This window comes from Vanacampus margaritifer, chromosome 3, assembly GCF_051991255.1.
Source record: "Vanacampus margaritifer isolate UIUO_Vmar chromosome 3, RoL_Vmar_1.0, whole genome shotgun sequence".
Taxonomy (NCBI): domain Eukaryota; kingdom Metazoa; phylum Chordata; class Actinopteri; order Syngnathiformes; family Syngnathidae; genus Vanacampus; species Vanacampus margaritifer.
In genome coordinates this window covers 11,850,300-11,872,996 of record NC_135434.1, presented here as the reverse complement: position 1 = coordinate 11,872,996, position 22,697 = coordinate 11,850,300, and the positions used below count along the sequence as shown (strand labels likewise).

Below are 22,697 nucleotides of genomic sequence, written 5' to 3'. Positions count from 1 at the left end.
GGTATTTTTCCTCTTCACTTTACTTAATTCCTTCTCCAACGCCCAATGCATGCACTTCCTATATTCCTTTTTTTCCCCCTTGCACTTCCTATATTCCAACATCATTTAACGAAATTTGGGACTTCGAAACCATGTATACCATACATGCAAATGAAACAACAGTTCAGTTAACATGTAATGGATTACAGTAATCCACATATGGTTCTCTACTCACGAATCCACCTGATTATGCCCCCCCCACCCCCCCCCCCTCTCAGTACAACCTATCCCCAGCTATGCATTGTGAAAAAGTCAATTTCCGTTTTTGTGCCTTGTCTGAAGCAAATTCACATTCACAAATGCATGCATTATTTGCGGGTTTTATAGTGTAGACCTTAAGCATTGCTTTGGCACCATCTGGTGGCATCTATAGGCAGTAACAAGTCAGTTTCTTCTGGATTGTCACTATTTAGCGGTTCATTTTACACAATTTGACCAATTATCATAAATAGCATGTAGCTGAAAGCTTAGTGGCCAATGACGTCAGGGAAGTTTATTATATTAAATTGTTAATTAAAACATTGTCAGTGCAACTACTTATTGTATAGAATTGGCTAATTCACTTTACATGATTTTCAGCTCTCAGGCCCAGATAAAAAAATAAAGATAGCAGGGGTGTGTAAGGAAGGGCATCCTGCGTAAAACCTGTGCCAAACAAACAATGTGAGTGATGCCGCCTGATAAGATAATCATGGAAGTTGTAACAACTTTACATAGTCATTTTTAATTAGAAAACTGTTGTTTTTTTGTTTTTATAAATTAACGAACATTACTGGGCTTTGTCTGATGGAACACGAACAACACTTATTGCACTCCTTTAAGCTTCCACTATTACAGAGCTGGATTTTTTTCCTGCTTGTTTTCTCTCCACGTACTTCTTTAAACCTTGTAGCATAAACTCTGTGTGGAGGATCTTGGATGGGATAGCAAGTAGTAGCCAGCCCTGTGTGTGCACATCCACAAAAGACAAAATTATTTTCATGAACAGTGCATCCAGAAAGTATTCACAGCGCTTCACTTTTTCCGCAATTTCCTATGTTACAGCCTTATTCCGGAATGGAACGTTTCAACATCAACTAATGACCCTAAGCTAAGCACAGACGAGACATTAAAAGGATGACCTTGTGAATGTCCTTGAGTGGCCGAACAAACCACACCACAGGCTTGAGTTCAATTGAACATCTCTAGAGAGAAAATGGCTGCGTACCGAAACTCCATCCAACCTGATGGAGCTCGAAAGATGCGGCAAAGAGGAATGGGCCAAAGATTTGCCAAGCTTGTGGCATCATACAATAGTTATAAAAAAAAAAAACTTGTATTAAGCAAAGAAAAGGCAGTGAATGCTTACTTTACATACACGTGTTTTCTTAGTTTTCCCTATTCATGCTATTAGATTGCTAGCATTATAGCGAGCTAGCTAGATAGCGAGCTAACTACCTAGCTTGCTGGCTAGCTAACTATCTAGCTTGCTTGATAGTTCGTTAGCCAAATCATGTCATCGACAACTGAATAATGTGGATCTTGCTGCTGTGAAAACTTGTCACAGCAGCAAGACTCACATACTATACACACTCATTAATACTTTAGAAAAAAAAAACACTAATACTACTAGCAGCTTTGAGGAATAATAATTTAAAAAATATTTGTTAAATTAATCTAAACCAGAAAAAATTTGAATATTAAGTTTCATGTTGTCATAAGGTAAGTAATCAATATTGTTTAATTATAGGCTACTACAAAAATATGTACAGTGTATAAACAGATATGCATCATATGTCTACATAACAGTTTATTATTATATAGTTACATTTGAACAATGAGTGCAAGTTGTGTGGTATAAAATAGGAATAGCATAATCCTCCCTAATGCGTGCATGTAATATAATGTCAAGGAACTCGCAGTGGAGAAAATCAATAGAGAACAGTATCATCTTTTTTTTTAAATTTTGGGGAATTAGGCTGTAAGATACCAAAATATAGACAAAGTGAAGCACTCTGAATTGTACGTAAGCGTTGTATAACAGAGTCTTCCTTACCAGGACCATGTGACAGATGGTGCCGTATGTTTTGTCCCCAGCTCTGATATATTGCAGTGAGCTCTTCACAAAGTCTTGTGGGGACAACATGGTCCTGTTAGTTGGCTGATAGCCCACCATGCGAGTGGAGACCCCGAAGGGTGAAACTGCCTGAGAAAGCCAGAAGAGGTCAAAGAGAATCCGTGCCCTTCTATTTTGTCATTTTGTGTCGTTATAGAAGTAGAGGATCTTTTTTGAAAGTCATGCTAAATCTGCAATCATTTGACAAATAATTAAAAACAATTCTAATTCTGGCACCTGTATGATAATGCCTTTATCTTTGTATTCTGCTTGAAGACCTTGAGAAAATCTCTCCACAAATATCTGCATGAATGATACACACAGGTTAATTAGAGTAGAAGTCAAACAGAAGATGAACAACCAACGTTCTACATACTCACTTTAGATGCAGCGTACAGCGAATACATAGGAAATGGAATGGAAGCAATTCCGGATGCAATGTTTACAATCACCCCCTTTCTCCTGCATAACACACACAAAATCTCAGGAAATGCCCCCAATTTATAGTTATTAGCCACGTCATTCGTTACCCCTGCACTGTACAAATGACATCATTGCACCACTCTCGTATCTAAATGTGGTAACCAAAACAGCTCTGTATGACTCAGTACAGTTCTAAATCACATCTCCATGGAGCCTTTAGCAAAATTAGATTTTAGATTTTTATTGATTACTGATCACTCACACACCTATTATAAATAATTGCAGGAGTGTTACATTTGACGGTGTTTCAAATTTTTATGCCAAGGGCCGCACACAGAAAAAGGAAAGGATGTCAGGGCCACTTTGACTTCCTTTGACTTTAAGCAAGCAATTATGCAGTAATTTGAAAAAGTGTTTTGAAACTGATTTTTTTTTTTAAATGTGATAAGGCCAATAAGTTTAGGATTTTCCAAGAATGTGTCTGTGGCTCGCAGACCTAAATCCCACTAGCCTAGAGCAGGATCGTTTTTGTGATGTTTGCTAATCTAGGTCTTAAAATAAACTATAATAAAAATTCTAAATGAACCTTATCTCAACGATGAACTTTCCCCCCCGTGCTGCTTCTCGTTTTAGCGCAATACTCAAGGGATTGGTTGACTGTTAAAATTACGGGGCCTTAACAGGTGCTTAGTTGGCAACAAGCATATTGTTAAAAGAATACCAATCATAGCTGGACATTATTGTCTTTGAAATAAATCACAAATTATTGTGCAGGTGTACCTAATGAAGTGGTAAGTTGGTGCATAATTAAACACAACTTGTTTTTCTTTTTCTTTGTCTTTGTCATCTACTAGTAGCGATTATAGTTGTATGATTTGTTACATCAAATGAAAGAAACCTGGAAAGGAAACCTGTTTTCCATGCCTGGAAGGATTATTCTGCACATCTGTTCCAAAAAAGGGAGAAAGAAAGATATTTTAGGACAATGCAAAGTATTTTGATTGTAAATTATATGAAAAAGGCAGACAGAAAGTGAAACCACAGTGATGCTACTTGATATCCAAGTTATTGTCATTTCAAATGCATTTTCCCCACAGAAAACAATATAAAGTGAATTAATTGATTATTTTATTAAAATACTGTACTATTAATTAGGTAAAGTTTAACTTTCATATAAGTACAAATACAACTTGACCAGTTTCCAGTATTAAATAAAACTAAAATAAAGTAAAAACAGTAATTGTTAAGAGGATTTTGGACTCGAATTTCAAGGCACATTTTTCCTTAAGATTGTGTGTAATTTCTAATTGTACCATTTTTGGGACAGCCAATGCAAGTTCTTACCTTCACCATGGTTCTCACATTGCAATTAATTACCCTCACGATTGTCTGAAAGGGAAGATAAGGTGTATTGTAATCATCTAATCTTTGAAAAGAAAATACTGTATGTCATGAATGAGAGGCAACACTTGAGTGAGATAATCACTTTGAAACTAGCTTTCAAGGTTCCCTAACAGAGAAGTAGTAAACGTAGTCACACAAACCACTGCGCCTTACACAAAACTTTCAAAAATACCTCATCACATAAATATACTTGTAAACCACAAACCTGGTCCAGATCTTCATCTTCAAGGAATCTTTGAGGGAGCACACTGGGCACCATGCCTACATTGTTAACTGGCACACAATAGCAAAAACATCCTGCTTTGGTGGATTGCATTTGATAACGATTTGCAGCCATTGCGCATGGGTAAGCAAATAATGATGATAATGATGATTTTGCACGAAGACTGGAAGTATTACCTAATACACCAATGTCCAAGAACTTGAGCTCCTCCTCAATGTCAGTGAAGATGTTGTCCTTGGTGAAGTCTGCTACGACCACTTTAACCATCCGACCTGTACTTTCTCCTGTACATGAATGAACACACGGTATCATGTAACAATGCTAGCTAGTACTAAGTAGATAAAATGATGTAATGCTTACTTATTTCTTTGGCCACCTTGTCCAAAGTCACTTTGGTTCTGCTCATGATAACCACGTTCATTCCTTGTTCAGCCATCTAATGATGGTACAAAATAGGGCTTTGGTAAGATATGGATACACAGTCAATTTGACTCTATTTCGAGTGCGACCAAATAGACTCAGTTTTAGTCGGCTAATATTTACACTTGGAAGAGTAAAAAAAAAAAAAAAAAAGGATGGGGAAAAAAATTAACAAAAGTCACTCAAGGGTTGAGGAACAAACTCACAACCTGCTTGGGAGACTGCCACACTACTACCTGAGCTACGCCCCTCCTACTGTTTGCTTCTCTCCAAGAGAAGAGTTGGAGTTACGAAGATTCCAGCTGACACAAGCGATGTAGTAACACACACTCTTTGGTCTCACTCTAAATAGAGTCAAATTTACTTTACAGAATTTACTGTGTACAGTACTACTTTCCTGTCAAAACAGGGTTTTGGTGTCATCTTGTAGCATCTTGGTTGTTTGTTGAATTTGTGAAAAGTGAAACACTTTAGGCATTATCATATATTTGTCTGGTACAGTATAGCAGCTATCCCTTACAAGTTACACATTTTTCCATTGACCGCCGCATAATGCGATGCAAATCATAACCATTTATACCCCTGCCATCGGGATTGAAAATTTGTCAAGTTAATATGTACCTGATTTTTTTTTAAGGTTACAATATTATGAGAACAAAGTTGTACATTATCAAGATTAAGTGAAATATTTGCCTTGGCTCAATAAAGGTTGAGCTTTTCGAAGGTAGGATAATGAAGAAAATAAAGTAAAATTTTTCTTGCCAGGTGTTTAGATTTTTCGGAATGTTTAATGTGTTAGAAGATATTTTCTGTTTTCAGTTACATGATGTCGTGATGCAAGATATGTTTTTCTTCCAATATATCAATGATCGCTTATTTGCTGTGATTTAAATGTTACCATTGATGCTTTATAAATTACTCTGAATCCCACCCTGGGTGCAATAGTTTTTTCCCTCAGAAAATACATCTTCATTGTGCATGTGGACTTTCATAGTTAAAGTTGAAATAATGACTTACCACAAAGGCATATTGTCTTCCTATGCCCTCCGAAGCACCGGTGACCACTGAAACAGCAACACTTTCTATTAGTTGACTCATCATTTCCTCTGTTCTAACAGCAAGGGTTGCGTCCTACCAGGATGTATTATTATTAATCAGCATGATGTCAAAAAGGAAGACTTGTGTTTACTGATTCATCATGTTTGAGTTACGTGCTGTCCTGACAGCATGTTCCTCTGATAAAGAACATGCTGAGAACAAACATGAGCTACTGTACTTGTGTCCAACTTGCCGCTACTCTCATCTGCTTCGGCCCTGAATACTCAGATAACACTTTCACTTCCAGAGAGAGAGAGAGAGAGAGAGAGAGAGAGTAAGAGAACGAGAGAGAGAGCGAGAGAGAGAGAGTGAGTGAGTGAGTGGAGTAGAGCTTTTGGGGGCTTTTAATCAAATGAGACATACTGGAACTTTTAGAATAAAAGTGTGGGCCTGTAGCTATGTTAGTATTGAAGTAATTTTGATGAGCACGAATGTAGTCATGTTTTCTTAATTTAAAAACAGTAACAGCTACATTCCTAAAACTTCAAAACATGGAGAACGGTGATTCTAAAGTGGGGCTCCCTCTGGTGGTGTGCGAAATTATCATTGAATAGTGTCACACTTGCAACACTGTACTGTACTATAAATTGTGTATTTTTCGATTTTCTGGGAGGCCCTGAAGGCAACCAACTGAGTGTGGTTTGTGATTGGCTGTGGGAGACAAAAGGAAAGGACAGAGTAGCAGACTGGGGCTCATATGCACAAAAGCAGAATGGTGTTTTTTTTTTAATGCCAGATTTCTGACAGTCCATAAATCTCCATGAAAATATATTTGCTGAGTGTGTCCCACATATATTTAGTTTATAAATACGTTTTGTGATGTATTCATAGCTTAACTATTGTTTTCAAATTGATATGAGGTTAGGATTTACTTCAATTTAAAGTTAAAGTACCATTTCATCGTTACGCCCACCTGAGTAGGGCCAAATTTGTTCTCTGTTGCCATTTTGCGCCAAGCCATCATTTGACAAAACTTTTGAATGAACTGGTACTAGTTCATTCAAAAACCTACATGGTATCCATGACAACGGTTGTCTTAATTGAGGGAGACACATGTCTCGGTCTACATGTATTGAGTTCCCAGACATGTTTTGTTTATCGCATTACTGTTTTTTGATTGGATATCTATGACATTTCCGCACTGATTATCATGACTCACAGTGTTATGAGACATCATAGTGTGAATAGGAGATGAATCCAAAACCCAATCATTATACACCAAATGCAATCAAAATATGTAACTGTTAGTTCATGACGCTCTTATTGTTTCTCAACGTTATCATGACTCTGTTTCATGAGACCTTGTACTTTGCTATGTTAGTTAGCAATGTTCACCTGCCTTGATCGAATGTTGACCTGTTGAGTTCAGTGAGGCTGCTACAGAAGAAATTAATCTTTTTTTGTTGGCTGGTGTCCTCAACTTCTGTTTGAGGCATCCCAGAATAGCCATCTATCTATCCATTTTATGAGAAACTTTCAATATTGACAAGATTGATGTAGAGACGCGAGCAGGATAAGCTTGTCCTCTGCTTTGGGCCTGACCAAAGTGAACAAGAATATTCGAGACAGGAGAATCCATTTTCCACATGATTACTGTTTAAGATAACCCCAAATCTGTTACGGAAATGAGGTCAACTTTAAAGGGACCTGCTGGGCCAGTTTCAGATGGAAAGTGAGAGCTCTTCCGTCCAGACTTTGGATCATTAGTGGAAATTAGTTTAACAACTCTGACACTGCCAAACAGCTCAAATAGAAAAACGGTTCTGGAATCACACAAAAAAAGTAATTCAGGTATGTATTAGATCTTCAGGATTGCCAGAATCAAAAGCATGGATTCCTTTTTTTTTGGGCACAACCTAGTTACAAGCATAGTTTGATTACTTTTGGTGCGTAGCTTACAGTGACAACTTTGGCAACACTCACACACAAACACACTCATACAGCAAGCTTACCTGCCCACTCCCCCATGGACAAAAAGAAAGACTTTGGCAGCGGAAACCACCTTTTGGGATAAAGCATCCTAGTAAAACGGAGCAGCTTCACTCCATAGTAGATGACAACCACAGCACCCAGAGCAGTGAAAAACCATTCCATTCCGCTCGCCATGCTTGTCCGGCACCTGAGGCACACTCTGCTGTTCCCACCACTGCTGCTTCAGCTGTGTATGTGCTCCAGTCAGGATGCCAATGAGTGATCCAACCAAAATAAATATACACAGAGACACTCCCTTCTAAGGATCACACGTACTCTCTGCCCCTGCTGTCCAACAACTACTGAACATGTCGATTCTGTCGGTGTCAGCCATTAGCTTCAAGGCACGTTGCAACGAGTCTTATAGCAGAGGCACAACTTGAAAAACCGCATTTGTCATAAAGCGTTTCGTGTGACTAAGACGTCACGTACAAAGGTTGTTTGTTCACACTCCATTTACAGTGGATGAAAAACATCCACATACCCCAATCCAAATGGCTTGTTTCGTGACAGGATATATGTTACGAGGCATCCTCTTAAATTTATGATGGTTAGTCAATGAGTGAACTGTAACCGGTTTTGCTCAAATTTGGTGAACAAAGGTGACGTGCCAGGCTGTAACGATTTACGTTTCTGCATACAACGATTTAACTTCATAGTAACAATGGGATAGATGGACAAACACGCCACTCTGTGTGTAATACTGTCTATAAATACACTACTAGCACTATTAAGGCTACACAGTAAATTTTGTAGAGTAAAATTTGACCCTATTTAGAGTGGGACTAAATAGACTCAGTTTTAGAGTAGGCTAATATATACACATGGAAGAGAGTAAAATAAAGAATTGAGGGGAAAAAAAGTCCCTCAAGGGTTGAGGAATGAAGTCACAATGTTCAGCTTTGGAGACTGCCACACTACCACCTGAGCTATGACCCTCCTACTGTTTGCTTATCTCCAAGAGGAGATGATGTTTTTGGTTTCTTGGAGTTAAGACGATTCTAACTGTCATGAGCGACATACTAACACACAGCAGGAGTTGCGTGGCTCGGGGAGTCGGTTGACTGTCTCCCCTGCTGAAGGTCGTGAGTTTGTTTCTCAACCCTTGAGTGACTTTTATTTTTATTTTTTCCAATTCTTTATTTTACTTTCCTCCAAGTGTAAACACTATTCTAAAACTGAGTCTATTTGGTTCCACTCTAAATAGAATCACATTTACTTTACAGAATTTTGAAATACTATAATTAAAATACTCCCTCAAAATATATCTGTTTTTAGATAAGCGCAGGACACATTTTAGACAGTTATTGAGGAATAAAATTGAGTCCTTTATCTCTGGTGTCTCAAACCAGACACTCGTTGAAGGTGTGACATGCACAGCCGTTCCTCGTACAATATACACATACAGTACTGGGTTCTGAATTCCACTACTCACAGCCAATAATATATTATTTCCATTCCAGATCTGAGTGGCTCTTGCCTTTGACAAGAACTTGCCACATCCAGTGTGTAGGCGTCTATATGGTGACCATATTGGATGTACTTCAGCCAGGCATCTACAATGTTAATTTTTTTTTTTTTATAAATACATTAGAATATCAAATAAAATGCTGGAGGAGTGTAGCCCTCCTGTTGTGTTTGTTCCTTAACATTTTTCATGGGTCAATGTGACCCATTCTAATGCTTAATCATTAAAAGAAAAAGAAAAAAACAACACCTAACGCAATGCAATGTTTTTAATATTAAAAAAAAATAAGAAGAAGGAAACTAAAAATGAAGGCCAGCAGACAAAGTGCATTGGTAACAGTGGCTCTCCTTGCCCATATGCAAGGGCATTAGAGTACCTGAATGGCACCAATTTTCCCACTTCAGTCCAGCACAGCAAATGTCATTGGTGGAAAAACTCAATGAGTTAATAGTTGATTGTTAGTGAGGCGGACGTGCATAGCAGCTTATTCACAACATAATTCTGAAATGGGAAGCTCATACAGCACTACATTGTGATTGTTTATTTCACATTTGTTGGGTGGGCAGACACTGCAAAGAAACAATCATTATAGGCTATTATGTATGCTATCCCTTAGTTTTAATACAACACCTGTCTTTTGTTACTTTCAATGTTCAGAGGAAACTAATGTATTGTCTTAAGTGTGACTAAAAGTAATGCTTTCTAATGTTATTATTCGTTGCTAAATAAAATGAATGCTGAGCGTGTTTTTTGCCTCATTTGATTAGACTGCCGTATGGCCATCTGAAGCTTGACTGTGGCTGACGTCATCAAGGCGCGCCGAGTTGTGTTGCTGGCGCGATTCTGACAAGCGTGTGTTGCTGTTGCCCCCCATCTCCCTGCCGGAGTATCACTAAACACAGATTTACTTGTAAATTACCTCCTTCTGTGTTTTCTCGTCTGCAGTGACTCTTTTAGGTGAGTCTCGTTGCATTTCTCTCAATCATCTCTCGCGTGCTCATCCACGAGAATGAAGACGTTTTTGTCGGCTAAACGTCCATTGCCCCTAGCTGGTCTGCTATTGAATAAGTTTAGCTCCCTTGCTAGCCTAAAAATTAGCTTTGCTGCATCGCATATTGTGTGTGATTTGGTTAAATATCATTGCTTTCGTAACGAGTGGCACCATAAGAGGCCCCACAAAATACATCTTCGAATAGTCCTCCGCTATGTAAAATATTAAATCACATGACTGACGATCTGGTTAACCGCGGATGCTACTGCACATCAGATTTACTCGCGTTTTTTATTTTTTATTTGTGATGCTTTTCAGAAAAGCTCAATGGTCTGTTTTAGAGGGGCTGAGATGAGAGGCCTGTCTGTGTTGGAGATAACTAATGACATGGCTAGCATGCTTGGACGCCGTTTGCGCCATGACAAGCGGTGGGAATGTTGCTAACTTTTGACAGCTACACAACATTATAATATAAATAAATACAAAACGCATGTAATGGTGCAGGCAACATATGTGTAAATCAGTCAATACAGTACATTCTTGGCATTCTGACTTGCTCCATGTCTGGTTTGGACGAGGATGAGCAGGTGGGCGTATGTGACGTGCGCTACTGTTTCACAGACAGAGTGGGTACCAAACAAAGTGTGAAGTATTTTACATGCATGTTTTCTTTGTCATACTCATAAGATCACTATTTGATGTTATGTAAAAATGTTACCTTCACAATAACAGTATTTACATGAAGACCTTCAAAAAACAAACAAACACAGTCCACTTATGTCAGATATTTACAGTATATTTTTTGCAGCAGTTTTGCAGAGCTCTTTGTCCTTGTCCATCTGTTCAGCTATTCTACAATACATTGCACTTTTAGACCATATAAAGTGTTTTTTATGCACTACCTTTTTATTGCAGTTTTCATGTCGTTTCAAGGCAGGGGTCACCAACGTAGTGTCCACGGGCAACAGGTAGCCCCCAAGGACCACACTAGTAGCCTGCAAGCCTGTTCTAAAAATAGCTCACCAGTGATAGGACATATCTAGGAATATTGTGGACGTGATCTTTTAAAAATATAAACACTGGCCTAGATGTATAGAAATAAAGTTGTTCCTATTGATATTTGTGTTTTGTAGTTATTTTGAGAAATTATTTGTCTTCACATAAAGGAATACTATTCGTTATTAATATTAATCACATGTCATATCATTATTAAAGGTAATTTGATTAAATTGGTTATTTCAGAAGTGTGTATCACACTGGTACCCCTTCAAATTACTCACAAGAAGTAGGTCTCGGTTTAAAAATGGCTCGGGTCCTACATTAGCCTTTTTTGACAGGGCCATTTTGGGGTGGCCCTACCAAAATCGGCACTGACCTTGTATATTCATGATACACATTTCATATTTAGTATATTTTTACTTTATTATTTAAGCCTTTTAAAAAATATATTCTGTGTATTTTTTTTTCTTCACATATTCAATTTGGCATTTTCTTGCTTTACATCTTCAAGCTATTCCTTACGAAAGATTTAAACTACCACACAAAAATAAATAAATAGATAAATAAAATGTGTGTGCCATGTTGTACTAAGATCAATGATAATTGAACAATTTGACTTTAATAAACCTCTAAATATTGCATATTTAAAAAGAAAGAAAGTGTTGAGATCATCATATTTTGTGTCAGTGAACTTGGTGGCGAGCGGTGCCGGACCACTGTTACTGTAGAACCCTGTGGTTGGTGACAGCTGCTTGAAGGTATTTAGTCGTGTTGTTTTTGTACCGGTATTTGGAAATTAGGCTATTGTCTTTTTTTTTTTTTTGTCTGATAAAATTGATCATACACTCGTACAGGTACCCTCCCTTTTTCACTGCATGTTACAGGCCAAACCAGTAACTAAAAAAATAAATAATATTTGTGTATTTTCTGCACTGTTAATCTGAAATTATCCTCCCCAACCCCCTAATTTGCCGTTCAGTTTTATAACAGAACATCCCTTTCAATGTCTACTACTAGACTGCAGATGGCAGTGTTGCTCAATGCTAACTCATCTACTTGCCGAACGTCACCAAGTGGACAAAAGTATTGGGACAAGTGTGGCTATTATAATGGCGTTTGTCTCCCCTCCTTTACATCTAGAATAGATTTCACTTCTCATGACGGGAATATTTTAGTTCCTCCCAAACTTTTTACATGACACCAAATTTATCCCATGCCTGTATGAACCTTGCTTTGTTATGCTGGCACAGTAAAGGACCTTCCACAAACTGTTTCCGCATACCTGGATTCGTACAATTGTTCAAATTGTCAAGAGACACATATAGATCAAGGGGGAACTAAAGGGCGTAGTCCCGCCTCTTATTAATTAATTGACAAGGAGGTGTGTCTCAATACTCTTAACTGTGCTACAACCTCTGCTGGCCTCAAACTTTGCAGCCTGTTAATATTCATTAATATTAAATGTCTGGAAATAATTACCTGTCAACTGATCCTGACTTTAGATTCTTCACAAAACGAGGCAGTGGAATAAAACATCATCCCCTCCGGCATTAGTAACCTTCACAGGGTTTCACATGCTTCAAAAAGACATCCTCCATACTAGTAGGAACTTAAGTCCCATTATTGAAGAAGGAAATGAACACGGGAGGTGACACAGACTTATTGCCTTTTAAGCCAAGTGAAGATGATTGTGGACCGGAGAGGCTTGAACATAATTGAAAGCAGTAATCGAGACAATGACAATGCACTTGTTGAGGTTAATGGGTTGTGTTGCCTTAAATTGGGGTCAGAATATTTTGCAACTTGTTCTGTGACATATTGACTTCCAAGTCATTCTAATTTCAAAACAATTTTTCCCAAAGGAAATAATGTAGAATTGTTTGTTGTTTGTTCTTGAATTTAAGTGTTGCTGTCGGGAAACCTTTATAAACTCTACAGGTGAAGCCCCCCCCCCCCCCCCCACCCGTGAAAATGTCTTATAATTTTAACACAACACATAAAAAAGTGTTGTTAAGAAGTCTGACAAATTTAAATGAAAAGAAAACTCAGCAAGTTTATAAAATGAGTCTTCAAAATCAAAAGCTTAACGCAGCAAGAGTACTGAAACATTTCTCACTGTCTTCCTTTCAGGTATATCCAGCTATGGATATAGACGGTGCCAGTTCGGTGGTGCTGAAGACTTTAACCCAAGCCACCAGTCAGGACACGGCTGTGCTGAAGCCTGCCGAGGAGCAGCTCAGACAGTGGGAGACACAGCCAGGCTTCTACTCAGTCCTTCTGGTGGGCAAGAATTTCAATAATTACAATTGAGGTCAATATTTTTTACAAGGGTAATTCGCTATAGATATAGGATTTTAAAATGCAGGAAATATTGGGTTATCATGGCGCTGGATTGGGCTAAAAATGACTGCAGATAGGGAAAAAAAGCCAAAATGTGGACATATTGATTATTCAGTGCTCTTGCTGAGTGTGTTGTATATTCAGCCATGGCTAGCCTCAGCAGTTTCGACCTCATTCGGGTGTCAGCAAACCACAAGTTACACTTAAGGTTTTATCTGGTTATTTTTCATCTTTTGATCTGTGTGTGGGCAACTTTGCGTCTATCCGTTTTGTTATATTAGGTTAGTTTTCAGTGGTTATCTATCCAAAGATGTACAAGATCTGCCTATAGTGATGTCAAATTTAGGTAAGTTTGTCTTTTATAACAAGTCAAACTTTCTATTTGTCGCTGGCTTTATAGTGGCCTGAATTCTGATCCCATTTTTTTTTCAATTTTAACTGTATTATTATTTTCATTTACAGTGAGGTTAAAAGATCAATGATGATAGATCAGGGGTGGGCAAATTTGGTCCTCGAGGGCCGGAGTCCTGCAGGTTTTGGATTTTTCCCTCTTCCAACAAACTGATTCCAATCAACAGGATCATTATCAGGCTTATGCTAAGCTTGCTGATGAGCTGATCATATAGCAGCTGTGTTGGAGAAGGGAAACAGCCAAAACCTGCATGACTCCGGCCCTTCAGGTCTGACTTTGCCCACCACGGTGATAGATCAACTCGAGTGTATAAAGTGAAGGTGACGTCATTTTTTTCCTCAATCTCGGTCTGGTATTTATTAGCATTATAATATATATTATACAATAACTGCTACTAATTAAGGCTGTGCTTTTAATTGAAATTCAATTACAATTTCAATTATTGCACTCCACAATTACAAAATTAGCATAATCGTAAACAAAAATAAAAGATTATTAATACTCATTTTGAGTTGTTGAAATGTATATATTTGCACCTTTTTTATTTAAAAATTTAATAAATCTTGTTCGCTCCAAAAGAAACATACATATATATATAGTGTTTCAAATATTTTTTTTATTCTTAATATTTTTAAATGTTTAAACATTTTCTTGTTTGGTATTAAAAAAAAAAAAATCGTTTAAATAATCGTGATTTTAATTATATCCAAAATAATCGGGATTATTATTTTTTCTATAATTGAGCAGCCCTACTACTAATATAATTATCAGTCATTAAAGTTCATAATGATAGTTTCAGGGAAAAGCTATCGTCCTACTTTTTTTTATTTTTTTATCGTGACAGGCCTAAGTTTGGCATAACCGTTACTCCACTCGCTATAGCTGGCAATTATTTAGCTTATCCAATGATTGGCACAATCCTAATGTATACCAGATTTACGCCATGTTGAACTCTACTTGTACTGTAGTTGAGATTTACAACTAGGGATAGCCTGATCATATTTTTTGACACCCGAGTCTGTTGATCTTGAGTGTCTGCTCATACTCAGTCCCGATCCGATACCTCTGAAATGTGTTCAGAAGAAGAAGAAAAAAAATAGTACATTCAAATTGTTTCAATTGTCTTTTTTTTTTTTTTTTTCAACTGAGCTATTGCTGTTCTAATTTGGAAATATCTATTGTTGTACTTGATTGCTTTGTCGCTTATGATCTTTTACAACAGGAAATTACAAGATCAGGACAACCCCGTTACTTGTATTTTCTGGTTTTATTTGTGTTTGGGCGTATGTGGGTCCATATAAGTCATCATGTTTTTATGTCATCAAGCTGGCATTGACTGTCTGCTGCATTGGATTCACATTGGCAAATGTTTTATACGCATCTGATTTTTATCCACATTTGGATGAGGCAGAGAGTTATTCCAATTTGAAGAGATGTTGCCACCTGAGAACTCCCCCCCTCAAAAAACAAAAAACAACCAGAACAAAATAATTGTGTCACTTAGAACTATGCAGAGTACCCGAAGTCCGGCCTTAACCTCCTAAGGCCCAAGCTGTTTTTTTTACATGCAAAGTGCTCTCCGAGCTGTTTTTTTACATGCAAAGCGCTGTCCACGTATGTGGCCACTAAGCCTTAGGAGGTTTAATCTGCTGAATCAGGCAAGTACTGTAATTTTGTTTGTTTTGTTTTAATTTGTTACCAACACTCCTCATTTTAATCTTGTAACAGTAGTTGATGAAATGTATGGCTTGCTTTCCCTTAGAACATCTTCAATAACCATATGCTGGATGTGAATGTCAGATGGCTGGCAGTACTCTACTTCAAAAACGGCATTGACAGATATTGGAGGAGGGTGGCCCCCAAGTAAGTACACGTTTTCACCGTTTAATGCCTCCCTCGCTGTTGTCGCTTTGCCACAATCTTTATTTCACTCGTTTTATTGCCATTGCACTCCTGCTTGTTTTGGTTCCATTTTCCCGTTAGAGCTCTCCTATGTGTATTGTGCCTTTATTACTGTCTTTACTGCTAAAGCGTGTCTGCTCTCTACCCGTCCTCCTTGATTATTTATATATCCCACGCGTTGTCTTTCGAATGCATGCTGATGTATGTGGCCTTTGTGCTTTCACTGAGCCCCGTGTGTCTTAGGGTGCTTTATGAGATGACTTTAGTTGGATTTGAATGGAGCATTGGTTCATAAATCCACAGGACAGCAGCAGGCCCGAGGTCTTCAGTTCTGCCTCAGCAATCTTTGTGTCTGGCCACTTTGTTTGTCGCTGTTGCTTTCTTCCTCTCCACGCTCTCCTATTCCTCACCAGAACAAGTTTGTTTTGTGCCTTTCACTAGTTTCGTGAAGTCACTTTCATTTTTTAGAGTGCTGTGTAAGGGTTTTGGGCCATCATGTAATTTGATTACTTTTGGGCTTATTGCCATAGATTGAAAAGTCGAGCGATGCCCGATATGGCACGATGAATGTAGTGTCACGCACGAAGCGTAGGCCACATTATAAGGCTGGAACCGTGTTAATAAGTGTATTTGACATTGTGCTGTAATAGAGTTGAAGAAAAAAATGAATGAACAATCTGTTTTTGGGCATGAGGTTGAACTGAGTTTTTGTATTTATCCTTTTTTTTTTTTGCAGTACTTGGTATCCACATTCACACCTATGAATAACTTAGTCTTCCATGAAACTTGGATGCATGTTTTTGCGACATGGGAGGCATACCTGTAAAACATGCAAACTCCACACCGGAAGGCGGCCATAGCCAAGATTAGAACGAACTTTGAGAGGGACATGCTAAATACTAGACACTTGTTCTTTTTCTTTTTTTTAATGGTTAATGGAATGTAAATGTTCTACAGGTATTGAACTGTCATCACATTCAAATCTTTAACTGTGCAAGCAACATTTAAAGGGGGAGCTTGTACTTTTAAAACTAATAATTGAAGTCATCCAATCCCCCACTCGAGTCTTTGACCTAAGCCACGTCCCCCAAATTAGCCACAGCTGTTATGTTTGTACTATGTAGCATGACTTTTAATAGTGTTTTTTTGCAATGTCAATTAAAAAAAAAAGGTGATAAATTGGCTAGAAAAATTATTGTTAATTCCCTGTCTGTTCTGAATTGTCTAAGTTGCCCGTGGCCCTCTACTCGTAAAGGCAACTCGTATGTATCTGTCCAATTCCTTTTTTTCCTGTCTTGACTAATTCAAGGGGCCAGTTTAGTTACCCATGCTCGGTACCAAGCCCATCACACATCACAGTTTTAAGATGAGATTTTGGCTGGTTTTCATGAAATTCATTTAATGTCTTGATTATATCTTGTTGGCACCTTTCATCCATTTTTTTTATGTGCCGTATTATTAATGTCAAAAACTTGGGAAGCCCTTATTGTACTAAGCAGCCAAGACGAAGACAAGTAGACCTACTGCTTTTTTCCATGATGCCACAGAGGTCACTATAAGTTCTGTTTCCGGTTCTATGGTTACATTTTCCTTCATTGCCACACACATACAAGTCAAAGAAAAACTTAGTCCTTTCCATGCTCATTGACAAAGTTGTGGTTGTTTTCCAAATTTTATGACCATCACAGCATTTGAATGTTCACACGGTTTGTGTATTTTTCACTGTACTTTACTTAATACCTGCATGTTTACTCGTGTGTTATGAGCCGCCGGTTGTCCAGTGACGATGTACTATATATTTTAAATTCAATTCTTTTGCCATTCCCAGAATGTGCGTAAATCCCCTTTTACTTAAGCACATACCAAGGCGTCGTAAATTGTTCCACCATCCATATTTACCTCCTTCTCCTCACTGTCTGCTCATTGACGCGTTGCGGCGATCATCAAGCACTCCCCCTCTCCATTAAGCCTCAGCTGCAGCTTAAATCTACAGCTTAGATTCTTTTGTGTGTGTTTTCCAAATTCAATGCACAAAACTGCAAATGGCAAGCGCATCAGCCGCAATTTTGTAAACGGCATGATGTTTAATGGAGGGCGAGGATTTATAGATGGTTGGCAGCTGGCTGGTGCTGTTGCTATACGAGGATTTGAATCCATCCACACACATTTTAGTAGACACAACTTCATATTTCTGTTTGGACTTGTAGATTTAAAATAAAGTTCTAAAGATTCTCCCAGGAGTGGGTCAGGCCTGCTGTCCCCACAATGCGGAGGCTCAGCCCTGCAAAGCACTGCCATCTTGCAACTAGGATCTCTCAGGGATTAAAAACACCGCATTTTCTTTGCAATGTCAGATGCAATTTCTTCCTCTGAACATGTTTTCCGTCTGCTTCTGTTGCCAGCGCTTTATCTGAGGAGGAGAAGACCACGTTACGTGCCGGTCTCATCACAAACTTCAATGAACCTGTCAATCAGGTTAGTGATTTCGCGCCACCCCGCTGGAATCACACCTGCCCTGATGTGCAGTCCATTAGAGAACCTTACAGGGAAATTCTGTCTGTATCAAATTTTGATGACATGCTATTTGAAGCAGGTAGAACATGTAGAACGCTGATTGCCATCCATTTACATCAGCTTGAGCTACCCACAGGCCAGAAGTAGGAAGCGAGGCTTGGCAAGTTTCTTTTTCCCCCCCACTCTTCTTTTTGGAAAATAAAACGTGCAGTAAGATAGCAAAGGGCTAATGCAAACTCACCCATCTATCTAATTTCTATAGCATTTACTGGGGTCGTGAGTAAACTGGATCCCATCCCAGTCACCAGGCGTGGTTGAGTAAATCCTGAACTGGTCACTAGTCCATCTTCTGCCAGATTCCACATGTTATTTGTGATGATTTAAAAAAGAATACATGAATTACAGTTGAGGAACTACTAATATTTGGACTTTGACTAAAGTTTGGTGGGAATATGCCTTAACCCTGGAGAACCCAAGAACCCCTTTCTTCTTTGGAAAATTATGAATTATACATTAAATGACTGTTATAAGTTCACTGAACACCAAAATATATGTTTTTTTTTTTCAATTTTAACCCTTGTTTTTTGAACTAGCTCAGAGTTGCTAATTTATCAAAAAATATATATAAAACATACTGCTAGGCATTCTGCAACATGATATGAAATAGATTAACAAAAAAAACACAATTTTACCATCTGATGGTTTGCTGAGAAGATGGTTTTGTTTGGACTGATTTCCAGCTCAACAAAACAGCATGTTGCCAGCCATCTTGTCACCACCACTCTGGCTCATGGAAGTGCAATATTCATCCACTAGATGGCCCCATGCAGGGGTCAGAAGTGGCACTCTGGACTTTTGAAGTTAAATTTGTAAAAAATAAAAAAGGCCTTTGTTATTTGAGTAGCAGGTTCTCCAGGGATAAATGCTATGATATAATATAGATCTTCAGCATATCACACAAGAGGTCATCTCAACCTCACTAGACCTCATTTCGGCCATCATCATAAATGGATCAGCTCTTTATTTAACTTTTACTTTTTTATTTGGCTTTTGGATGGAAAATTGATAGATTGAAGAAAAGGAGTCGAGAATAATTGATGAAGGTGATGTAGACTGCCACATGAACTTATTGCAGTAGCCTGCGATTTGCAAGCTGTCACTTGTAATAGAGAGAGCTGTTTTCATTAGTGTGTTTTTGTTTTATGGAGACTTTAGTTTGTAAATATGATACAAATTAGAGGTACACTATGGTATAACATTTTGAAAAAGTGATTTATATATATATAGGCTTGAAGCACAATGCTGGCAGTAACAAAGCTATAATAGGGTGTTGGGGAGAAATCAGGTTGCCGTGAGTTTATGGAAATGACAACAATGCAATGATTCTGATTGCAACTGTGGAGGAGCTCTTTGAGAGGCAGAATAGACACTCAGCCATTCAGGATTATTCTGGCTGTCCGCTGGACACAGCTGGCAAGATGAAAGGCTTGAGAATGAAGCAATTTGCACTCTTTGCCAACATGCCGTGGTGCCTAAAGTGCCGCCTGACACTATTTGAAAGATAAGACGACCCAGCTCGCTGCCTCCAGGTGTGTGGACATGAGCTAGGATATTTTCGATACCCCTGAAATCGTACAGAATATATTTAATTTTAAGGATATAATTGTTGTTTATTTCATTTATTTCCGGTAAAACCCGTATGTCACTGAGCAGTTAGTATTTTGTCAGGTTTCGTACACAAGACTGCAAAACGTTGCAGACGTTTGGCAGACCCTTACAAAAAGCTTTCCTTGTCGCCATCATTTTCTGAACATGTTCCAAATTTCTTTGTGAGCATATAAACAGTTTGCCAGCATAAAAATGGTCCGCGAGGGTCTGCAACGTTTTAACAGTCTTGAGCGAAACTAACAAATTACCAACACTCGCTACATGCGCGCACCCTCGCAAGCCTGCGCTGCTCAGTGAGATACGATTATTAAGTGCTAAAGTATGTGTTGCCAAGGAATACATTTCTTTACTTTATCTTTTTTTGGGCAGAAATTTAGCAATTTATCGTGCAAATTCATTTGAACACCACTCTTACTAACATGAATGGCGAATGAAGACTTTGGATGCAAGTCATTACATTAGTGGTTATTTGGTTGAGTTAGGAGTGTATATTCTATTTAACAGAACAGGTACCTCCTTATATTTGAATGACAGTTAATAATGTTAGTTAAACAATTAGCTGTACTGATAATAAAGTTTGGTGACAGCTAAGACAACCAACCAGTCACGAATTACGACAAACATAATTGATCTCAGGAAATTGTGTTTGACTTTGAAGGTGCAACTTCATTTTTTAGCGACACACTGCTCAGACAAAAACATTTTTAAGTGGTTTCTCTCTAGGATACTTTATTTTTGACTAAATGCACTGGCACATTCTTCCTCTGCCGTCTCATGCTTTTTGCCTGTGGTCATTGTCTTTCTCATGTGTGTGTGTATGTGCGTGCTTTGCCAACAGATAGCAACCCAGATCGCGGTGCTGATAGCCAAGGTAGCTCGACTAGACTGCCCCCGGCAATGGCCGGAGCTCATCCCCATTCTGCTGGAGTCCGTCAAGGGCCAGGATGGCCTGCAGCAGCACAGAGCACTGCTCACCTTCTATCATGTTACCAAAACCCTCTCGTCGAAACGTCTGGCACAGGACAAACGGCTGTTTCAGGATGTAAGTCCTTAGTCGTCTCATTTGTGGATAGATTTTGTCTCTTTAATTGTGTTATTTTGTCTTTTACCATGACCTCTCTCCCTTTGCCAATATTGTGGTTTGTCTTCAAAAAACAGTTCAATGTGTTGCCTGTAGGTGATGCTGTTTAGCTGCTGTTAGCCTGTCCAACATGAGATTAATGGAAGCCTCATTCTTTTTGCATACAAGTGCGCTGGTTTTAATGCATGATTGACTTACAAGTGTGTCTGTGTGTGTTTATGCACGGTAATGTTCCCTCTGTTGAAGCTGTGAATGTGCAAATCTTAAGTTTTTCATTTAAATGCCATCTAGTTTTTCAAGAACATAAGATTAAAGCTAAAAAGATGGCGTTGAAGAATAAATCATGGTTTTAGTGCAAATAAATGATCAAACAGACTAACAAAAGCAAAGCACCGCTGTACTCCCTCAGCTTTGAAAGTTTGCTACATCTGCGCATCCTTCTAATCTATCTTTATTTATTTTATTTTTTTACTCGAACCCTGTAAATGTACCTACCTCATACTGTGATTGGTGGTGGATTTGCAGTTTCTCTCTTGGGTCTCATTTCATTTGTTGATAAATATTTCTGTCTTTTCAATGTATATGGTGTTCACCTTCTGAAGGTGTTTGTTGCCATTTTCGTTTAAACGTTGCATTTTCTCAGTTCTCACCTTTATCTTTGACAGTTTGACTGCCTTTTATGTACCACTGTATGTATGCATTTTGAATAGCTTTGGACATTTGGCCTTTTGATCAGTTTTGACATGCATATTGAATATGCTGGAAGTCTAAGCACAGCATGGTACCAACTGTTAGAATAATTGACACCAGAGACCCAAGTAGGTGCCGAAGTGTTTAAATAATGTAGTGTACTAGTGTTTTATAAATGTGATTATTTTCAGCCTAAATGGCTCATACAGCAAAGTAATCTACACGAGGATGCCACAAAAAGTTCTCTTCTGCATACACCTTTTAAATCATCAATGACATGATGACATCAGACTATTAATTAACTGATGACGGCACAGAGTATAAAAAACTCAGTGTGTGACACCTCTCCAACATTGTGGAATTACCTTACATGCGGACATCGCCCGGCCGTAGTTACGTATCTGATTCGATCTCTGAAGCTGTGTAATTGCCAGGTTGACTTTGTTCCCCGTTCCGTGGTGTAAAGGTGTAAAATCGGCCAAAGACTGCGGAGTTGTTAAAGCCTGTGGGGCCAGGTGATGCTCAGGCACTTTGTCTCAGTCATTTTCTGGATCATTCCTTGTGTTTTTGGGGCACAATTCCCTTGAAACTTGGTGGAAGTATGTTTTATGTTGCCTTTTGTTTGCTCAGTATGAGGTTGAAATGCATGTCAATTTGAAAGTTGAATGCGGTGAATGTGACCTCCCCTTCGGATGGGAGGTTTAATTATCAAGCAAAATTAGCTGAACTTCTTTTTGGATCCTTGTGAATTGTCTTTAATGGAATGTGAAATCAGTGTGCAGATGGCAGATTTTTCTTCTTAATTGAAAATGTCCTCGCGCCTCCTTTTGCAAGAGACAAGACACAATCCACATGACTTAGCTTCCATGTGGTACAGTAGTTTTGTTTTTTTAAATATATTTTTTTGTTTCCAATGCCCAAATCTATGAAAGTTTGCAAAATTCTCTCCTTTTGGCACA

At 38.4% G+C, this 22,697-nt stretch overlaps 2 protein-coding genes across 3 annotated transcripts in view; one reads left to right on the top strand and one right to left on the bottom strand.

Moving 5' to 3' along the window:
* Positions 1 to 510: 510 nt before the first annotated feature.
* On the bottom strand, positions 511 to 8,039 carry hsd17b3 (hydroxysteroid (17-beta) dehydrogenase 3). 2 transcript variants are annotated; one of them, XM_077561196.1, is made up of 11 exons: positions 7,655 to 8,035; positions 5,622 to 5,668; positions 4,545 to 4,620; positions 4,361 to 4,468; positions 4,167 to 4,234; positions 3,902 to 3,946; positions 3,469 to 3,503; positions 2,515 to 2,596; positions 2,372 to 2,437; positions 2,075 to 2,224; positions 511 to 982 (listed from the first exon to the last, which is right to left on the bottom strand). In XM_077561196.1, the coding sequence occupies exons 1-11, from the start codon at positions 7,806 to 7,808 to the stop codon at positions 857 to 859; spliced, it is 957 nt and encodes a 318-aa protein (XP_077417322.1). In that variant the 5' UTR covers positions 7,809 to 8,035; the 3' UTR covers positions 511 to 856. The 2 variants fall into 2 exon arrangements, with proteins under 2 accessions (XP_077417322.1, XP_077417321.1); XM_077561195.1 differs by having other exon boundaries at positions 4,167 to 4,468; positions 7,655 to 8,039.
* Positions 8,040 to 9,951: 1,912 nt separating this feature from the next.
* Positions 9,952 to 22,697, top strand: part of ipo11 (importin 11) — a 98,901-nt gene continuing 86,155 nt past the window's right edge. Inside the window, exons 1-5 of the mRNA XM_077561987.1 lie at positions 9,952 to 10,098; positions 13,262 to 13,411; positions 15,646 to 15,746; positions 18,188 to 18,260; positions 20,806 to 21,009. Coding sequence (XP_077418113.1) covers positions 13,274 to 13,411; positions 15,646 to 15,746; positions 18,188 to 18,260; positions 20,806 to 21,009 — 516 coding nt within the window. The 5' untranslated portion in view covers positions 9,952 to 10,098; positions 13,262 to 13,273. The remainder of the gene's footprint in view (positions 10,099 to 13,261; positions 13,412 to 15,645; positions 15,747 to 18,187; positions 18,261 to 20,805; positions 21,010 to 22,697) is intronic.